Below are 19,017 nucleotides of genomic sequence, written 5' to 3'. Positions count from 1 at the left end.
TTGTTTTTTGACAGTTTTGTGTTTGGTTGGGTTTTTTTTTCAATATGTACTGTAAAAGCCAGAAGGAACATTTTAAGGAAACCTTCAAGTCTTTCTGGAACGCAAATCCAGAAGGAAAGAACTAGTGCATGAGTTTGGCATAGACCATGTCAAATTTGTTTTGGGGCTAATATCAATGGTTATTTAAAGAAAGGGTAAAAGGTCACGTGGTGTGACAGGAAGAGAGGAGAACTGGGGAACATAGCTGAAGACTCGTCAAGAGATGTATTCTATTTTTATTGGCTTGATAACTTTCTAAAACTGAACTTGTTACAAAGAGGAAAGAGTAACAAATAACTAACTAGCTTGAAGCTTGTATGACAAGGATCCTTGAAAACATGAAGCATAATTTTGATGGAAAATGGGAAACTCTTGAATTGTGATGCTTTGCAAAGCTTGGGGGAAAGATTGGGAAGAGGAGGCATGAGTTGCGGTAATGCCAAGGTGGATTGTGGACTAAAAAGAAATTGATGTGCGTGTGGCAAGATCTCACTTGGAAATCCCATCAATAGGAGGAGGACATTAGAAAACTGGATTTAGTTCAGAGAAGAGTACTGAAATAACTGAGTGGAAGGACTGAGTTGAGAAGGAAGAGTGTTGGTAAATTATGCTAGTAAACTTAGCAACTTGGGTAAACTAATAAAGGGTGAAAGGCTGTACACAGTATTTGAACGAGTAGAGCCTCAGAACTAGTTTTATAAGAGCAAACAGCAGATATTTGTTTAAATTGAATGTCAGGAAAACATCACAAGTATTATTCCAAATGGTGATGGAAAATACTCCGACTTGATATATCTGAGCTCTTTTAGTGTTTATTTTAGCAGACTTCGAGCTCTGTTTTAGTATTCTGGTGTCAATGCAAGGCTTCTAGACAGGCATTGGCACTAGCTTATGGGGGATAAATACAAGCAGGGCAAATACTTTGATTTCTTCTTCAAAGAAGAAATACTGAGGGAAGGGACTCTGTGCTGGTCAGGGGAGGGGAAGGAAATCAACTGTTCCTCTAAAAACTACTGCTCACTGGGCTTTTCCTCCTTTTCAAAATTTCTGTAGAAATGTGTGGATTACTCTAGAAATTTGAGGCATTGTAGTAATTTTATTACAGGGTATGGTTATTTGTAAAAACGTCAGCCCTGATTAGGGGCCGTTCGCTAAAATGTGAGCATGAGATGTTTCAGACAACTCTGTATTGCTCCACAGAGCCCACACAGAGGGGATGTTACCTTGCCCAGGATCTGCCAAATAATTTTGGATTCCAAGGTATAGTCCCCCTCCCTTCCCCCCACTGTATGTAACCTTCATAGTCAGCCCATTTGCCTGGCAGGACTGGCGCCGCTCGACCCTCCTCTGCCAAAGCCTGCTGCGGTGTCACAGGGTACCAGAGGAAGCACCAATGCAGTACAGGGTTTAGTACTAGGTGGCTTTGATGCTGTCCTTGGGGGGCTTGTTTCTGGATTAATGTGCCTTGGAACAGTTCCCGGTTAAGTGAAAGGAGACTATTGGAGCAGCAGTCCTTTTGCTTTTGTACTTGACCCAAGGTGCTGGTGGCACTGGCTTTGGTGCTAGTGTTTTCATTGCTTATGGTTGCAGAGTTTACACAGAGGCTCTGGTTGTTGTTGGGATAACCTTCCCCATACTGCTGCCAGTGGTCAAGGCTTTCAGTCCTTTTATTGCTCTTGCATGTCTATACCTGCTGTGCCTGGGTTTTCGCATCTGCAGAATTGTTTTCTGTGGTTTTCCTATTTCTGCATGCTGCACTATGCTCCAGTATTTGCCAAATTCACTCTGTCACAACTTACAGGAAATGTTTTTTAGCTACAGTGGAAATCTAAAGACTGTCCTGCTACCATAGTAAGAATTATTTGTGTTCTAAGATAAGTTGCTCTCTCAGGGGAGGGAATTCTTCTACTCTGACGAGTGAATTAACAGGTTGGAAAGTAGTTTCCACAGGCATAGCTTGGATCTTCAGATTGAATGTGTTGGAAGTAGGATTGTGGGTGCGTGAGCAGATGTTGTGGTTGTGTTTTGTTCTGTGTGAATTTGTGCGTGAAACTAAGGATCCTCTGGGAGGGTTAAGTAACCTCTCACTGTCGTTGGACTCACAGGAGGAAGTTCTTCCAGTATTTGAGATTCATTACTGGGTGCAGATGTGCATTCATGCAAATTAAGTCCAGTACCATCGTGGCTAAGAAATTCCAGAAATTAAGGGCAGGGGCGATGGAGGAGTGGTGGTGTTTCCCTCCTGAAATTTTAACTCTGCAGGCCAGTTTCCTAGAGCTTCCAACCATATTTCCAAATATGTTTCCAGCCTCCATCTCCTTGCATTGTGTTCCACTGATAATGAAAACAGGATTGCTTGTAAAGCACAAGGATTGAAACACAGTATTGTGCCTTTAACATGTACCTTTTTTCTTTCTTTCTTTCCCCAATTATAATAGGAGCATGGAAAAACTCAGTAGAGGAATGGACAGCAGAAGACTGGAATGAAGATGTAAGTGCAACTGGTTGGATATACCAATTGATTATTCATTATCTTCAAAGTTTGTGTTGTTTTCAAAAACTAAATATTTGAAACAACCCATTATTTCAAGTTTATTTTCAGAAAAGTGAAAATAAGTCATCCCTTTTGCCTCCTCCTGCAAGGTGAAATGTTAGTGTTAGTCTTGGAAATGTGTGAATGTTTCATGTAACTGATAGGGAATCTCCATCCTTACCTAATGACAGGGATGTATCTTTTGATAGGATTTAAAGAAACTCTTAAATTCCTAGGTTTTCTGTATCAGTTGATGTCATCAAAAACTGACATATTTTAAACCTGTCCTCGGTTTCTTCAGCACGTGCTACGAATTGTGGAAATCTATGGGCTATTCTTATCTGTTTGATGCTGGTATAATACAGTGTTTGTTGTTTGGGAGGGGTGTTGAGCAATACTGACTAGCGATATAATTTGTTTTAGTTAGAGCTGCATAATTTGCAGATGATTTCGAAATCTCTAGCCCATTGTTTATTTTTATTTATTTTGGACCCTGGAAAAATCCCTATAACCTAGGATAAAGTTTTTTGTCTGCTAGTATTCAGAAAGAGTGAACGAAATGTCAAGATGCAGATACGTTAGCCCAAAACATGCACCAAAAAAAAAAAAAAAAAAAAAAAAAAATTGTATCTTTTACTCTAAAAATAATTGCATTCTATTACGAAACATATTAGTGTATTGGCATCTACCTTGCAAATTTTGGCAAATCTGTTGCAAGAAGGACCCTTATTGAGTGTGAGCTTTTGTAAGAGGGCCTTCCCCAGACCAGAGCCAGATGCCGTCTAGTGCCTCAATAGATAATTGGGAAGTAAAACTAAAATAATTGTTTAATCAAATGTTCAGGGAATACGAAAAGTATTGGAAGAGCGTTTGAAAGTAAACCAGTCATGTGGCGAGATTTGGACCTCTGCAAGATTTGACCTGTTTCAATGAAAAATACTCTAATATAGCCAAGTATCAATTTATTTTATAGGAATAAAGACACAGCTTCAGAACAAGGGCCTGGTGTCTGGAAAACAGCGACTCAAAACTTTTCAGGATTGTAGTGGGTGATGAAAAAAGAACAACTAAGCATGAGCTGATGCAGTATCAGAAAAGCTTCTGTTTGTAGTCTTTTTGCCTGTTGGTGCTCTTCCCCATCTCTTACTCGTTCTTTAGTTATGTGGATGCTGCTGAACTTGATTCTCAAGTATCAAATCCAATTTCTCATTGGTTTTACAGGTGGAAGATTGTGTATAATAGCTGAAAATGTCTGATCAAAGATCTTTGAGAAAGGAAGATTTTAGTTTAGAGAATCTGAAAGAGTTACTTTAGGAGCATATGATGGACTCTGGTTTTAATCTAGCATGTAGTATGAACCTGTGTCTGTAAGACTGATCTATGCATTTAAGTGTAAAAACATGTGTAATAAACAGTTCTAGTGGCATGACTATTGATAAAAGAACCAAGGAAGCTGATATACTTGCTTTCTGCAGGGAAAGATGAGGTGTTTTTCTGAAGAATATTTCTGTTCAAATGTGGTGTTTTCTAGTCAAATATAAGTTATGAGCAAGTGAGTGAAATTTAACATTGTTTGACCCAGGAAGAATTAGGTCTTTGTGACCTAATAATCCTGTCTGGTCCTTAGCTTTTACAGTGAGTATTGAGCAAGTATAATAGGTTGTCAAGGTGCTATTAAATAGAATGGAAACTGCTTGCAGTGAAAATAAGTGTTTGTATTTTGTTAAAGGGATATTCAGGGTATGAACAATGAAGGACTAGACAAATATTGAGGTACTTTAGATGGCTCTGGATTTTGCTCTTAAAATTGTGATCATGCTCTCCTGTCTAAAGAAAGTGAAGTTTGACTACAAAAACTATTCCCAAGGAGAGAAATAGAAAGTGGGTGATGGCAAACATTTTCTGTATGACTTTGGTAGTACTAGTTTTTATCTGAAACCACAGCAACAATTTTATAGAAAAAGGAAAGGAAAAAAACAAACTGTGTTTTAGTAGAAGTGGCTTCTTTACCAGGATGCAGCATGAGAAGTTATTTTAATTTGTTTACCTTCACTATGTCATACTAACCAGTAAGCTTTTTGTTTTATTTCTGATTTGTGGATGTGAGGATTCTGGAGTATATTTTTCCTCTTTCTCCTCCCTATTCCTGTAGTCCTTTGGGAGCTCATAGCTGGTTGTCAAGTGTGTTGTCTGTTTGGTGATTGGAGAATGATTTTATCATAGGAACAGGAGCTGGAAAGCACGAATATTTCTCTGCAGATGGAGGACATACCTCTGTGAGGCCAACACCGACAAAAGGCTCACAAGCATTCGTTCAGTTCTGGGAAAATGCCAGAGCCTCAGTGAAAGATTTGTGAGTGTAGTGTGCAGCGAACATAATGCTTGATTGGGAGCTGAAAACACTACTTGTGAGAAATACTAAATACATCCCTGTAATAAAACTTTTCAGCTGCCGCAGCACGAAATACATGTTTTGACAAATGCTGTAATCCCTTCAGAGTCCTGAATTAAGTGTTTGGCTGGACCTTGTGGCAGTGAGTTTACCATAGGGTGTAGTGTAAACCTCACTGTAACTGAGCTAGTAGCCAGAGACTTTCGTTTGCATGCTGGCTCATCTCTAGAGAGCATTTACTCTCTCACACATCAAGAGTGCATTTGCATTGTCACAAGCATCCTCAGTCTCCTAATTTGCTTAATTTTTGGGGTTCATCAGGGTTTATCCATGGTTAGTCTTTTCCTGGGTTATATGAGTGAAAGAAACTGTTGACATTACAAAGAATTTAGTATCAGCTAAGGGATTGCAGATCATAGTGTACTGCTTGTGCCATTAGCTGACCTCCTCGTGCCATGTAATGCAGGAATATCATAATACCCCAGAAAGTACAGTACGCATTGCTCTAAAATAAAACACGTGATGGGGAAAGTACTGAACAATAGAGGAGCAACCATTTTAACTGAAATGTACTTAAGCAGAATGTTCTTTCTTTGTTATGGTCAGTGGGCTGTCAGCATTAATCTCAGGACAAGTGATCCAGAAATGAGGGATTAAAGTGCATTGTGTTGGCAGCAAGCGAAAGGCAAGAAATGGAGGGAGGAACTGCGGTAGTACCAATTTCTTCATGGCCTCATGTGCTCCTTGCAAGAGGGTGTTGGGAGAGTACGTGAAATATCTCTACTCTGCCTCTGAGAGGTGATTTGAGTCAGCCCTCCTGTGCCCTTCTTAAGTCAAGAGTGTTTCATAGGAGATCTCTATGAGGTGTCCGTGTTCAGGGATACACATGCTCTCAGTAGAAGTGCCTATGGGATGGCAATTGAAATTGGCTCATGTTCATGATGTCCTTTAAACTGGGCTGCTAGAAATGTATGCAATTAAAAATGCATCATTTCCTAGAGGAGCTGTATCAAATGGCGCATTCTAAAGGGGTTCTTTGAATAGATCAGTTGTTCTTCAAAGACAAGGCTACCAAAGGAACTAAGGGTGATTCTGTGAAAATTAAATTTCAAATACCAGCATTGTACATTCATATCTCTGCCTTTCTGAAGTGGCTTAAATGCCTTCTTAAAGTGCCTTCATAAATGGCTTAAGACCTATTCTGGTTTGCAAGTACTCCTGTCAATAGAAAAAAAATAGCCCTTGGAAGTTGTAGCTGTTCAACTACTACTTTTTAAACAAGAAAAAGTATTGAAAAATCCAACCACATGGCAAAAAACCAACCCCCTCTTTTCTTCCCAAGTCCCGAATGGCTCCACTTCCCCAGGTGCCTGTGCGAATATCTCCCTGTATTGTAACAGCATGGTGAAAACTATGCAGCTTTCCCTGTGGGTGGTCTGACCTGTTACCTGAGTGTCAGCATGGCCCGCATTTTATTATTGTTTACGAGCTCCTGCTGTCAGAGCACTCAGATAAAGACCTTATTGCCTCTCCTAACAGAGCTGCCAAGAAGGAGCCATGAATGCTGGTTAACTGTACTTACCTGTACTTATCTGCCTCTGCTGGTGGTGGCAGCTGAAATGTCAGATGCAAGAATACATGGAATGAGTGGGAGCAGTGCAATGTATTGCCCTTGTGCAACAAGATTTATCAGAGTTGCTCTATAGTGTCATAAATTGTCTGTACATTGATGGAAGAATGGCTGTCACGTTAATTACTTTTCTACTGGTTTCTACAGTTAAACTGTTTCCCAACAACTGTGTAGTTATATTGGTATGTTGTTCTATGCTGGTAAGTGTTTTCAGAAGGTCAAATTTCCTAACCCAACCCTCTAATTAAATAGGTACTTGATTCTGTGGAGAAGATTTTACTGTAATTGGCTACGTATTTTTGTCTTTTTAAGCAGAGCTTCACAGTAGCCGTTTGTAATGGTAGTTTGACCTTACTTTTATCTTGAAAATGCATGACCAAAGTGGAATTTCTGCAGATGTTGCAGAAGGGAAATGTGAGCATATAAAACTCTTCCCCTATCTCTTTTTCAGCTTTCTGAAACAAAAGTCTTCACTGCATCTTCTGTTTCAGCTGAGAATCGTGTCACTCCTGGGCAAAGGTGAGCTCTTCTTCCATGTTCTCCCTATAGTTTAAAAACCTTCTCCTTGATTAAACAATGTTAGCTTCCACAGATAAAATTCTGAGTAAAAACTCTGTCAGTGATTGGTCAAACTCATCTGAAAATTGAAAAAGCATTGCTTGCAAATTGTTGTTTCTGTGAGTTCCTGAGTTACATATTTTTGTCTGTGGAAGTGGAGACAAACTTATCAAATGTTTGACCATAACACATCTTCTGCATCAGGACTGCTTACATGCAGGAAGAAAAGTAGCTGGGAAGAAAAATTCTGTTGAAAAGGGTGCTCTGATTTTAGTGTCCAGAAAATAGAAAACCTGCCTTTGTAAATGCAGAAAGTGTTCTGAATGTAGTGCTTTGACAAATGTGTTAAATTAAAGCTTGCATTGGCAAAAAGGTGAATTCCCTGGTAAACATCACAAACCTTTACTCATGATAGAGAGTTAAGATGAAGAACCAAAAATATGTCAGTTGCTGCCTTCCTTTGCTTACCTTTATCTTCAAATGCCTTTCTGGTGTTGTTGTGAAACACCCTCTATTAGCCTCATGTTCCTGGAGAACATGTTAAAGTTCAGTGATGAAGATTTCAGTATCTGGATAGCATGAGATCTGAAAACTTAATAGGCTAATATCACAAATATCCTGATTCTGCTGTACTGCAGCAAAATTTTCCATGTAAAATGGATGTGATTTGCATGAGGCATGGTGTCAGATGGTGTACAGTTTGTATTTCTTTCTTTCTTAAAGGTTGTACAATTGTATATTTTTGTTTCATTCTTCCAGTGGATATCCCTCAAATTATGTTAGAAAATGTTTTAGTTCATCCACTCAAATTGAGGTGGGATTTTTGTGTTTGTTACTTACTGGCAAAAACTCCCTTCTCTCTTTTTGTATGATAGACAAAAAGCGTTTGAAAAGACTGGTAGTAATTCTGTTTCTGGGATGGCAGCTTTAGTATTGTTAGTGCTTTCCTCAGTGTCGGTGGAGTTTAATCACTGTGTTCATTCCAGCTAAATTTTACTTTGTCTTACAGCATTGATTTGGTGACACTACTTCAAAAGCCAGTGACATCGACTCAAGAGACAGAAAGCTCCTCATTTGAGTCTCCCCAGCAGCAGACCTTTGGTCAAGCCTTAGTATTCACAAATTCTCAGCACAGCACCCAGATGGCATCAGGAACAGGCAGCTCCAGTGCTGTAAACTCTTATTCTCAAAGTCTGGTAAAACTATCTTACACTTTCTAAATGTTATGTTTTCTAAATGTTGTTCATGAGTAAATATTTCAGGTTAAACAACTTCTCCAGTGCTGATCATTTAATTGTATTTGGTATTTGTTGAAAAAGCTGAAAATTAAAAATATAATTCCTTCCTTTTGCCCCCCCTTTCCCCCTGAAAAAAAGAAATTACTTTTTCGTTTTGCTGGTTAGTTATCTCTGGGTTTACATGATGTAGTTATATCAATTTTTGATTAGAGAGTGCATGTGCTCATTGCTTGCTGATGTAGGATAAAATAATTTGTAGTTAAAAGTTCGAGGCCAGAAAATGGATGTGTCATTTCCAAGCACATATTCAACTGCTTCTTGTGGAAGCATGTCTATTTCTGACATGTTTGAAGGTGTGAGATGAGATGTTTATTCTCTAAAAATTGGTCCTAATTTTAGTAAATCTATGATACTTTAAGATGCATGGGTCCAAGCGAGTTAGTATTATTGTGATTACAGTAGTGTAAGTTTTTACTGGTAATTTGTTAGTAATCTAGGTCTGAAAAGATTTTAGTTGCTGCTGGATAGCAGCTGTAGACATTGACCCTATCATTATGTTCAATTAGTTAAAATATTAACTCCGCTCCTTCCCTCCTTCTTTTTTGTCTTTCGGTAGTCGGCTGTTCTTTGTTCTGGCTTTGGAGAGCTCAGATCCTCTAAACTGGCAAACTCTACTGGTTCCCAAATCTTGGACCAATTGAAATCACCAGGACTGAGTCAGCTTACCTCTCAACAAACCAATAGCAGTTCTGCCACAGCTAGCACAGTTCCTGTGTCATCCTGGGATCTAAAACCACCTAGTACTCAATCCTCCGTCCTCAGTCAGTTTGGTAAGTGCTTTGACACAGCTTCTCTCTTTCTGTCTGTGTTTGGCATGAAGAAATCTTACTGGCTATGATAGTTTAATTAATGAAAGACTTTTCCTAAAAAATTTAATACTAGTAGTACAGTTACTTACAGTTTCTTAAGTGTTATGTTTGTTTGCTGGTAATACACATCACAATTATATTTATTAAGCCTAAGTCTATCCATAAATGTCATTACAGCTTTAAAGTTATTGAGCCTTCCAGGTAATGACATCTTTGATTTAATGTGTTTGAATATTTACATGGAACTTCGTTGGTGATTGTTTTTTAACAAAGGCTGAAAAATACTTATTTTCATTGTAGCTATCCTGCTTTTAGCCAAGTATAAAATTATGTACATGTATTTTGTCATTTTTTCCCCCAAATTTTCTGTTCTAATCATTACATGAATTTTGAATGAGTACTATGTAATTTCTTCATAATGTGCATCACGCCTCAGTGTTCTTTCCCTTGTGTGCTGTGAATGATTCAGGTTACTTGTTTTGTAGATTTATAATTGTATGAATTTTTCATGTAATTGAGTAAAATTAGTAGCAACATTGAGAATGACAAACTTATTTTCTGCGGTGCTGTTCCTAGCAGTATCCTCACTATGAAGAGGCTAGCTCTTGTGTCTCTCGTGTGTGTGTATATGTTCATGTGTAGATAAGCAGCCATTGGTAGCAATTACTACCTTTGACATGCAGAAATTCTAAAAAAAAACCAAAACCACCTTTTACATTTTAATGCTTTCTAATGGACTTCACCAACTGAATAAGAACCCTTTCACACTGGAAATGCTGGAGGTCTTTGTGGTGTTTGACCGTGCTTTAGGTCACTACATGGTAGAAGAATTCCTTTTTTTTTTTTTTGGATCTTCTTTGCAGGGGAAGGGAATCCTGAATCATATTTCTAAATTGCACAAACTCTTAACCCCTTGGAAGTAATCACATTATATCAGCACAGTTAATTGCAGTGAAACTTGAAGTGTCTGATTAAAATAATCCATAACAGGTTTTGAAGATTAATGTGTGTGATAATATTGTGGCTGTGTACATTGGTTTGTTATCATATTTTTGGAAAAAAACTAAGTATACTTGGCCACAGCTGTTTATTTAAAGCAGAAGATGTATCAACTGTTGTCCTTATTAGTGTTAGAGTGATAGTAATCCTATGAAACTCCTGTGATGTCTGAAGACTTGGAAATGCTGTAGAATCATAACTATTAAGCATCACCCAGATTCTTGCATAAAGAGTAGAACTGTGAAGAGCAGAGTTGAATGCTTTAATTTTGATATTTCTTTTTCCCAACACTGACCAGACTTTAAATCCCAGCCTGAGCCATCTCCAGTTCTGAGCCAGCTGACCCAGCGGCAGCAACAAATGCAGGTGGTTCCCGTTCCTCCTCCTGGGCTGGAGTCATCCTCCTCCCATGTAAAACTCCGAGAACCATCACCGGTAGACACCTCTACAGCTGTTAGCAAAATATTACAGCTCCCCACTCTCTCTGTGGATAACCAGGCAGTGACTGTTCATCAAACCCAGCAGAAACAGATCAAACCACCAAAAAGGAGGTTAACTCCAGCATCCAAGGTGAGTAATTGAGAGGTGGCTTGTCATTAGTAAATGTAAAAACTCAAAACTTTTGTCAGCAGTGGCATGGTCTGCAGGACCAGGGCAGTGACTGTCCCCCCTGTACAGGGCACTGGTGAGGCTGCACTGTCTCCAGATGTTGAGGAGCTGGACTGTGTCCAGAGAAGGGAACAGAGCTGGGGGAGGTCTGGAGCATAGGTCTGAGAAGCGTCTGAGGGAGCTACAGGGGCTCAGCCAGGAGGAAAGGAGGCTCAGAGGAAACCTGATCACTCTCTAGAAATGAGGGTGTAGCCAGGTGGAGATCAGTCTCTTCTCCCAGGAGTGACAAAACAATAGGAAGCAGCCTCAAGTTGCACTAGGGAAGGTTTAGATTGGATATTAGGAAAAATGTCATTACTGAGGGGATTGTCAGTCACTGGAGCAGGCAGCCCAGGTAAGTGACAGAGTTACCATCCCTGGAGCTGTTTAAAAGATGTGAAGACATGGTGCTTAGAGACATGGTTTGATAGTGCTGGCTGTAATAGTTGGATTTGATCTTAATGTTCTTGTCCAACCTAAATGATTCTATGATTTCATTTGGTATGTGTTTTATATAAATTGCTAGAGAGAAGGAGAGCAAAGGCCTTGGTGTATTTCTTATTAATGAAACAGGAAGTACTAAGCTGGATAGTTACTAGGTCCAAAATACTGTGGTGATATCTTTTGCAAGTATGTAGCTGGTTGCTCTGTATGGAAAATAACTGTTGCTGAGTGAATTTCGGATTGAGTTAGTAGCCACAATATGAATATTGATGGAGCGGGGAGGGATGTACACAGATGATACTTTGTTATTGTGGAATAATATGGTTTAGTCCTTCAATTCCAGATTAGAGTATAGTCAGTGTATTAATTTCAGGTTGCAGATGCATACGAAGGAATTACATCTTTTTTTCTTCCTTTAAGATTCCTGCCTCTGCTGTGGAGATGCCTGGATCAGCAGACATGACAGGGTTAAATGTTCAGTTTGGAGCTCTTGAGTTTGGATCAGAGCCTACACTTCCAGAGTTTGGATCAACTTCAAGCAGTGAGAGTACCAGCCAGGCGACCAACAATAGCTTATATTCAAAATCTGTAAAGTATGTGTGAGTTGCCCTCCTGCATTCTCAGGTGTTCTTGAAGGGGGTCAAGTTAGTGCCAAAAACATCAAGACGGGGTTACAATGCAATGAGAGGGGAAAATGTGATGACTTGTTTTCTTCGGACTGTATCTTAAATGATAAATTTCTTCTGTAATGATAATCAAAATATCCCTGGATGGATAGAGGCGAAACTGGAGATGGCATGAATATAAATAACCTTTTACTAAGCTTTATAGAATTTATAGAATTTTTTTCTCATGTTAAATTGCCCTGATTTTGAGGTGTTTTGGGGGTTTGTTCCTCATTACCCATTTTTTTCACTGTCTGATCCAGCAGAGTTTACCTTTGTACCATATATGGATGTTAGTAGCTTGGCACCTGGTTACAGGTCTGATGCTCCTACCAGGATAAGAAAAGAAGCTAGACTTTGTGTATGCAGAAGCTTGTACTGAAAAGCTAAAACAGCCAATGATAAGTGCCAGTGTACCAGTAAACCATTTTTAAGTCCTTATTTATTGAAAAATTGACATCAGTAAAAAGCTTCCTGAAATTAATTCAGGAATATTAATAAAAATGAACTTTCGCATAACTTTTAGTTTTAAGCATGATATTTAAACTAATTGGAAAATAAAACATCCCTGCAGGTTTTAAAATATTTTTTAGCCCTTTACATAATTCATTCTGTAACACTGGAATTCTGTTGTAAAAATAATCCTATTGTGATTATTCATCATATACCAGACTTTATCAATTCTGCTTGTTTAAAAAAGAAAGACTGTGATCATTAATTTATCCTTGAAAAAGGTGGAAATAACATGACTGAGAAGTGCTTGTGTGTAAATTCTAGTTTTGGTTGGGCTGAAACGAGGAAGGTGAATGTTGCTTAGTGCAGCTGATGTTTTGAAGCAGAGATTAGTGAGGACCAAAGCAATATTGTAATTTTTTTTTTCTGTTCTTAGATTTTCTAATCTAAGTAGTGTAGATTTTTCTGTGTGTTTAAGATAGTTCTAGATAGCTGTATAGGAGATTATATTTTCATAAAGGTATTTGAAATACTTACCAAGATGATAAATAATTTTTTTTCCAGTGATCCTTTGAATACCTCTTTGCCAATATCCAATACAGTACAGGACTCCACCTACACAACCTCTGCCATCAGCTCTTCCAGTCTGACCTGCTCATCCCAGCGCACTAGCCCTGTAACCACTTCCTCCTATGACCCGACTTTGGTGCATAGCAGGATAGCATACCAAAGCTCCATGGCTCCATCTGAACCAACCACTGTTGCAGTTACGGTGAGTTCACTACAGAAACAGGAACCTAAAAAAGGGGAAATATTCTTACCTATGTTAGGTTTGTATTCCCCTGATAGATTAATGCTTTAACCAAGCCAAGTGGTATTTTTTAGTCCCAAGCCCACCCTCTTGCTTGTTTTGGCTTTTCTTGGTGTATAGTCATTTTTGGTAATACTGTGTTTAGGATATGAGAGCCTCTGATTTTGTGGGTTTTGACATCTTAAATGATCTTTTGACCTTTTTTTTCGTAATACTTAAAATTCTGCATTTCCTTCCCTGGAGCTAAGGAACTGTCTCTATTTTGACATGACTTGACAGTTTTTATACAAAGGTATATTAGCTACTAAATTTATATGGTACCTAGCAAATGGATCCCACTTTTTTTTTTTTTGGCTCCTCCAGCATTACTTTTCAGTTGTATTTAAAAGCTAGTGGGAATTGGTTTCATGCGTTATTTTAATAAACATAAGGAGAGGTCTAATATAGGACAAAGAATCTCTTGGGAGATTCAGACACACCTGCTCTCATTGTGTATGAAATGTAAGTTTGTTTTAAAAAAACTGAGTTTATTAAATGTGTTAGGAACTTGTGAGAGTTTTTAAATTTATTTGCTTCTGGCCTTTGTTATGTGTTGGCTCAGTCACACTTGTCTTCTGCACTAGCTCGTATGTACTGGTGAGGATCAAGCATAGACTATCCACTTCTGTACTCCAGCGTTATCCAAAAAACAACTGGTGCTTCTCAAGTCTTATCTTTCAATGGAAAAAAATTGGCGTCTCTGTGTAACTTGGATAGTTAAAATTGTGAGTTACATTAGATCAAAAGCACAACCATTTCCTATATGTTAATGCAATTCCTTCTTTCATATTGGTGTGAACCTGAAGTTTATGTTATATACAGTACATGGGAAGGTCTGCTGCTGATGGGTGTATTATGGGCAGTGTATGGGTTTCTCTATGTTCAGGACACCTTGTACTTGAGACAACTTTATGATGTACTTTTTTTAAATGAAGTAAAAATTTAATTTTCTGCCTTGTTGTTCAATTTAGTATGAATATAGGATTTTGCATGAAGCATGTTAAATGTGTGATTCAGTCTGGACATTTAATATACCTCTAAGATGAATTAATTAATTCATTTCTTCTTTGTTTACAGAACGGGCACAGTGTTGTTAGGACACAGGCAACACTTGACAGTAAGTTTTCAAAGCTTGGTTGAGCACAGGACTTTCTGTTTGTTCCTTGCTACTTGCTGTGCACACAGCGTAGCAGTGACATCGAGTTTAAGGTTTTATATTGTTCTTCATGACTAATTTATGGCTGACCCATTTGACTTTTATTTGTGCATGCATAAAATCCTGCATGGTTCTTGACTACAATTGAAATATGAAGGCAGGTCTATTAAATCTGCAAACCTAAACAACCTTAGAATTAGAGAAGCTGCTTTGCTGCTGGTCTTCCTTTTGAATTTACCTGTCAGAAATCAGTTAATACAAAATAAAAATTAAAAATTAAAAATAAATGCAAAATTTTTTAGCAGTTCTTCCAGTTCTAAGTTGGGAAGCTGTAAGTGGCCTTTAGCTATAGTGAAATGAAGTCACATTCTTTGAGTGCAGCTCTCACTAGGTATAGTTCTATCTCTGCTGTGTTGGAAGCCTGTGGGGAGTAAAGGAGAGAGACCTATTCCCTGTTCTGAGTTTTTTGATACCTTGCAAACAATACCTCAGTATTGACTCTGGTGTAGGTGTTAGTTTCTTCATCTTGACCTGTTTCTAATGTAGCATGGATGTGTAGCAGGCCTGCAGTTCTCTACTTGGAGTTTAAATAATTAAAGTACAGTATTCACTCTTCTGATCTTTGTTGCTGCTCTGTGGAAGTTTCCAAGAACAACAGTGTCAATTAATATCTTTCGAAATTCCAACCTCAATTTTGGTCTAACCTCCTCCAATTCTGGCCTTTCATTGTAGCTTCTTTCATTCCACTGCAGTACACTTTTGACTGAATATACCAAACTGACAAGTTGTTATCTACCCCTGTGCTCCAGCAATCTCAGTCTCTCTATCTTCAAAGGTGCTTTGTAGATCTGCATAAAGAAACAGAGTTGTAGGTGAAACTAGAGTTGTACAGTCCTTGAAAAGGCAGAAATTACTTGTGTTTGCTGAATCAAAAGCAAGGAATTTTAAAATTACTTGTGAGTCTAAGTTAGTAATCCAGATAGTGGCAGGTGAAGTGCAGAAGATGCTTGTTTACTACCTGTAAATACTAGACTGTGTAGCAGTGATAATTGTAAATTTATTATAAGCAGAAATCTTAAAGGGAAAAATGGTAGTTCAGTTGTATTTGAGTTTTCCTTCAAATTGCTTGATATGGTTACCAGTTGTTAATGGCCCTATTTTTAAAGACCAAGAGGAGTATGCTGCTGTGTCCTGCCATCTGGGCTGGGACATCGAGTATGCTGGAGTTTTAATTGGAATGCCTCTTTTTAACTTGTTGCAGCTACTTCATCAGTTGCAGCACCCAAGACAGAGCCTTCCCCCTCACTACCTTCATCTGGTTCTCTGCCCAGTGTGGTGTCCACCACAACCTCGCTTCTGCCTTCAGCATCACAGCACGTGGCAGCATTGCCCAGTTTGTCTCAGTCCAGTGATCTGGCCAGCAGCTCACTCTCCCAGCTGAACAGGTACAGTAGAGTTGTGATAAACCAAGGGGGTCAGTTTTGGGGCTAGGACAGGTGTAAGGGTGGTTCCATATGGGGGTGTCAGGCACCAGGGGTCCCTTTTTTGATGTGAACCAGAATTAGGAGAGAGTGTCAGAAGAGAACAGACTGCTTCTGGTTGCATGAGTTCTGGGCTGCCTCCTGATGGCAGAGCAGCTGCTGGCCTCAAGCTTTCATGATACATATACAACTTTGTATTGAAGAGGTTTGCTTCAACCATGCTAGCTAAATCAGCTAAATTGATGCCCCCAGTTTATTTTTCCTACTTTGTGCCTGCTGTTTTTGTTCAGTGTCATATGTTTGGAATTACTCTTTCACAGTTTACTACATAGTCGATTCGAAGTGGTGTAGTCTCATATTTGTATTTCTTAAAATTAAAACCCAGAAATAATTTCACAGGGGAACTGTGTGTGTTTTCTTTTTCTAAGATATTTCAAAGATACTTCAAAATATCAGATTGGTTTTCCTGGAAGTGCATCTAGCACAATTCAGCTCATTTGCACTGTCCCTCTGTGTTTCTGAAGGCCTATTACATCCTCGGTCAGCTTGATGCCTTAGGATTTTAGCTTTTATATATTCATATATTTGTAATCCTGCAATTCTTTAGTGTATAACTCTAAACTACATATAAAGTGTTAGCTACTGTCTTCACATTTTGGTCAGACTAAACAATTCCTCTCTAGGCCTGGGACTCAAGGACACCTTACTATCTCAGACCCTGAGAAGTACAAACAACAGTGAGTTGGTGGGGAGCAAACTTGGGGTAAATTACTTCATTACCTGAAGCTATAATTGCAAGATTAACCCCCAATATGCAAATGGACTGAACTTATAAAAGTATGTAAACTCATGACTGGTCATCCATGTTTGGGTGTAGTCTCTGGCAGGCCTTCATGTACTCTTAATGTATGTGAAGGCCCTTCAATAAATACAGCCACTTTTTACTCTCTTGATTATGTCTGGCTTCTGTTTTTAGGTAAGCCTGAAAAATGCATCAAGATGACATCCTAAAGCTATATTGAGCTGTATTTTTGATACTCGCCTGTTTACTTTATTTGTTAATACAAGAAAATTATTTGGGATATCAGGAGTTTTTTTCCTGTTTCACAGCTAGGACATAGTTTATTTTCTTTAAAAACTCTAGTATTTTTTTGTTAAATAAAACAATAAATATGTCAAACAAGAACTATTCCCTTTACATTGGTCACATTTCCCACACTGATTTGTTGAAAAGCTGTATAAATGGATGGAAATTTCAGCTGGGGATCTATGCTGTTGGGCAGATACAAAGCCATCATCAGGATGCCTGAATTTCAAACGTGTTTGACTTGGTAGACCAAGATGACTATAGTCTGTGTCTCTGCCATAGGTCAGATGGTGAGTTAAGGCTTATCAAAGGAGCTGGGAAGAGTGGGTGAGGGGGTGGGATAAAACTCTTATGTTGGGCTGAGCTGTGTCTTCCCTTGCTGCCTAAAGTGATGATGTTGTAATTCCTGCAGAAGGGAAAGTATTGAAAGTTAAGCTATGGAACTGCAAAAATTTGTTCTGGGCCCATGCCTTGAAGAGCTACCAGAAGTGTTTGCCCTTTAAGTAGGTCGTGTAAGGTGGCTGTTAGCTTTGGTATGAAAACTGCTGTGTTTTCTTGTGGCCATATCCAGAGAGAGCACTAAACTAATTTTGTTGTTAGGATCTCTCCTGCTTCTTATTTAATAAGGAGGGGTTTTTTTAAATACCAAACTATATACATGTGTTTCATATCTTCATTTTGGTTATCTTTGTTCAATGTTGGTTCAGTGTATTGCCTACTGTATACAGTGGGTTGCATTGTTTACATCAAATATAAGGTATAACTTGTCAGTTTGAATGTTTAAGTGCCATTTCCAGTGATCTTTCAGGAAGACATTTGAAGATCTCTGGATGAATTATGGGGCAAATACCCAGCAGTTCTAATTGGTAGAGTTAATGCTATGCAGCTCAAAATGTGAGAAACACTATAGTGAGTCAAACCAAAGCACTGCCTCACTTAAAACCTGTCCTCCGTGGTAAGCAGCAGCAGAGAAAGAATGAGAAACCGGACTTACGCTTATATGAACCTTGATTTTGGACTTGGTGTATCATGGAGTCATTGCGATTTGGTTCATGAAGCAACTATACTTTTTCTAAAGATGCAGTAAATTGACAAATACAAATGAATGGTGTTTTAGATGTTTCTTGTTAGTAATTATGACTCTGTACTTTATTTTTTCATCAAAAGGTAGTAGGATACTAATTAAAGGAGAAAGGGCCTGTAGAGGTGTCTGAATTCATACACACACATACACGCCTGTGTATGTATACACACACTCTTACATGAATTTGTTTAACTACTCTGTTATTGTAGGTGTGCACACACACCTTGAATTTTCATTCTTTAACTTACTTGCTATTGCGTATCTGTATTTCTTAAAAAGGGAAAATCAGTTTTATTAATTCTTTACAATTTCCTTCCAGCTCCCTTTCCAGTCATCAGAGCAGCCTCTCTCCTGCCTTAGTGTTGTCTTCAAGCACATCACATGTGGTAAGTCCTGTTAGTATTAAAACAAGTGCTTGGCAAATAGTTTATCTCATAATTAGGCCATCTCTTTAAGTTGGATGTGTCTCAGTACCTCAGAAACCAAAACAAGGGAAGAAGGACTGTCAGCCCTCTAGTGGGGGAAAAGTGATAACCACTTGTGATTTGTACTAGATCAGGAATACCTGTGACAGAGACTTGCTAGTCAGAAGAGAAATTACCATACCAGCTAGGGAGGATGAAATAAAAAAGAAATAAAAAATTGTGTGTAACTACTTTATTAAAAAACAAAACAAAAACTTTCAAGTAGCAATATGAAACGTCTCCAAAATATGGACTGCTAACAGTCTACGTTAGACAGGTTAGTTGACAAAATGCAGGTGATGGAATGATACATGTTACGTTTGAGTTACTGTATTATAATTTTGTGGTGGATAGCAATTTGAGTTTAGCTCTCATACAATAATTTTCTTTAAATCACAAAAACATCACAAGCATGCAACTTAGTTGC

General features: G+C 38.5%; 1 protein-coding gene across 6 annotated transcripts in view; it reads left to right on the top strand.

Annotated features, from left to right (window-relative positions):
• The window catches only part of LOC117010848 (ubiquitin-associated protein 2-like), a 65,363-nt gene extending 46,645 nt beyond the window's left edge, over positions 1 to 18,718 (top strand). For 4 of the 6 annotated variants that reach the window (XM_033085871.2, XM_033085872.2, XM_033085874.2 and 1 more), the window contains exons 9-19: positions 1,240 to 1,299; positions 2,478 to 2,530; positions 7,046 to 7,113; positions 8,162 to 8,348; positions 9,007 to 9,220; positions 10,557 to 10,828; positions 11,771 to 11,949; positions 13,033 to 13,240; positions 14,396 to 14,435; positions 15,736 to 15,919; positions 18,446 to 18,718. In XM_033085871.2, the coding sequence (XP_032941762.1) occupies positions 1,240 to 1,299; positions 2,478 to 2,530; positions 7,046 to 7,113; positions 8,162 to 8,348; positions 9,007 to 9,220; positions 10,557 to 10,828; positions 11,771 to 11,949; positions 13,033 to 13,240; positions 14,396 to 14,435; positions 15,736 to 15,919; positions 18,446 to 18,581 (1,601 nt within the window). In that variant the 3' untranslated portion in view covers positions 18,582 to 18,718. The remainder of the gene's footprint in view (positions 1 to 1,239; positions 1,300 to 2,477; positions 2,531 to 7,045; positions 7,114 to 8,161; positions 8,349 to 9,006; positions 9,221 to 10,556; positions 10,829 to 11,770; positions 11,950 to 13,032; positions 13,241 to 14,395; positions 14,436 to 15,735; positions 15,920 to 18,445) is intronic. The other 2 variants (XM_033085875.2, XM_033085876.2) reach the window with 2 other exon arrangements.
• Positions 18,719 to 19,017: the final 299 nt, after the last annotated feature.

This window comes from Catharus ustulatus, chromosome Z (assembly GCF_009819885.2).
Source record: "Catharus ustulatus isolate bCatUst1 chromosome Z, bCatUst1.pri.v2, whole genome shotgun sequence".
Taxonomy (NCBI): Eukaryota; Metazoa; Chordata; class Aves; order Passeriformes; family Turdidae; genus Catharus; species Catharus ustulatus.
Note: the sequence above shows the minus strand (reverse complement) of the source record. Positions and strands in the feature narration are given on the sequence as shown.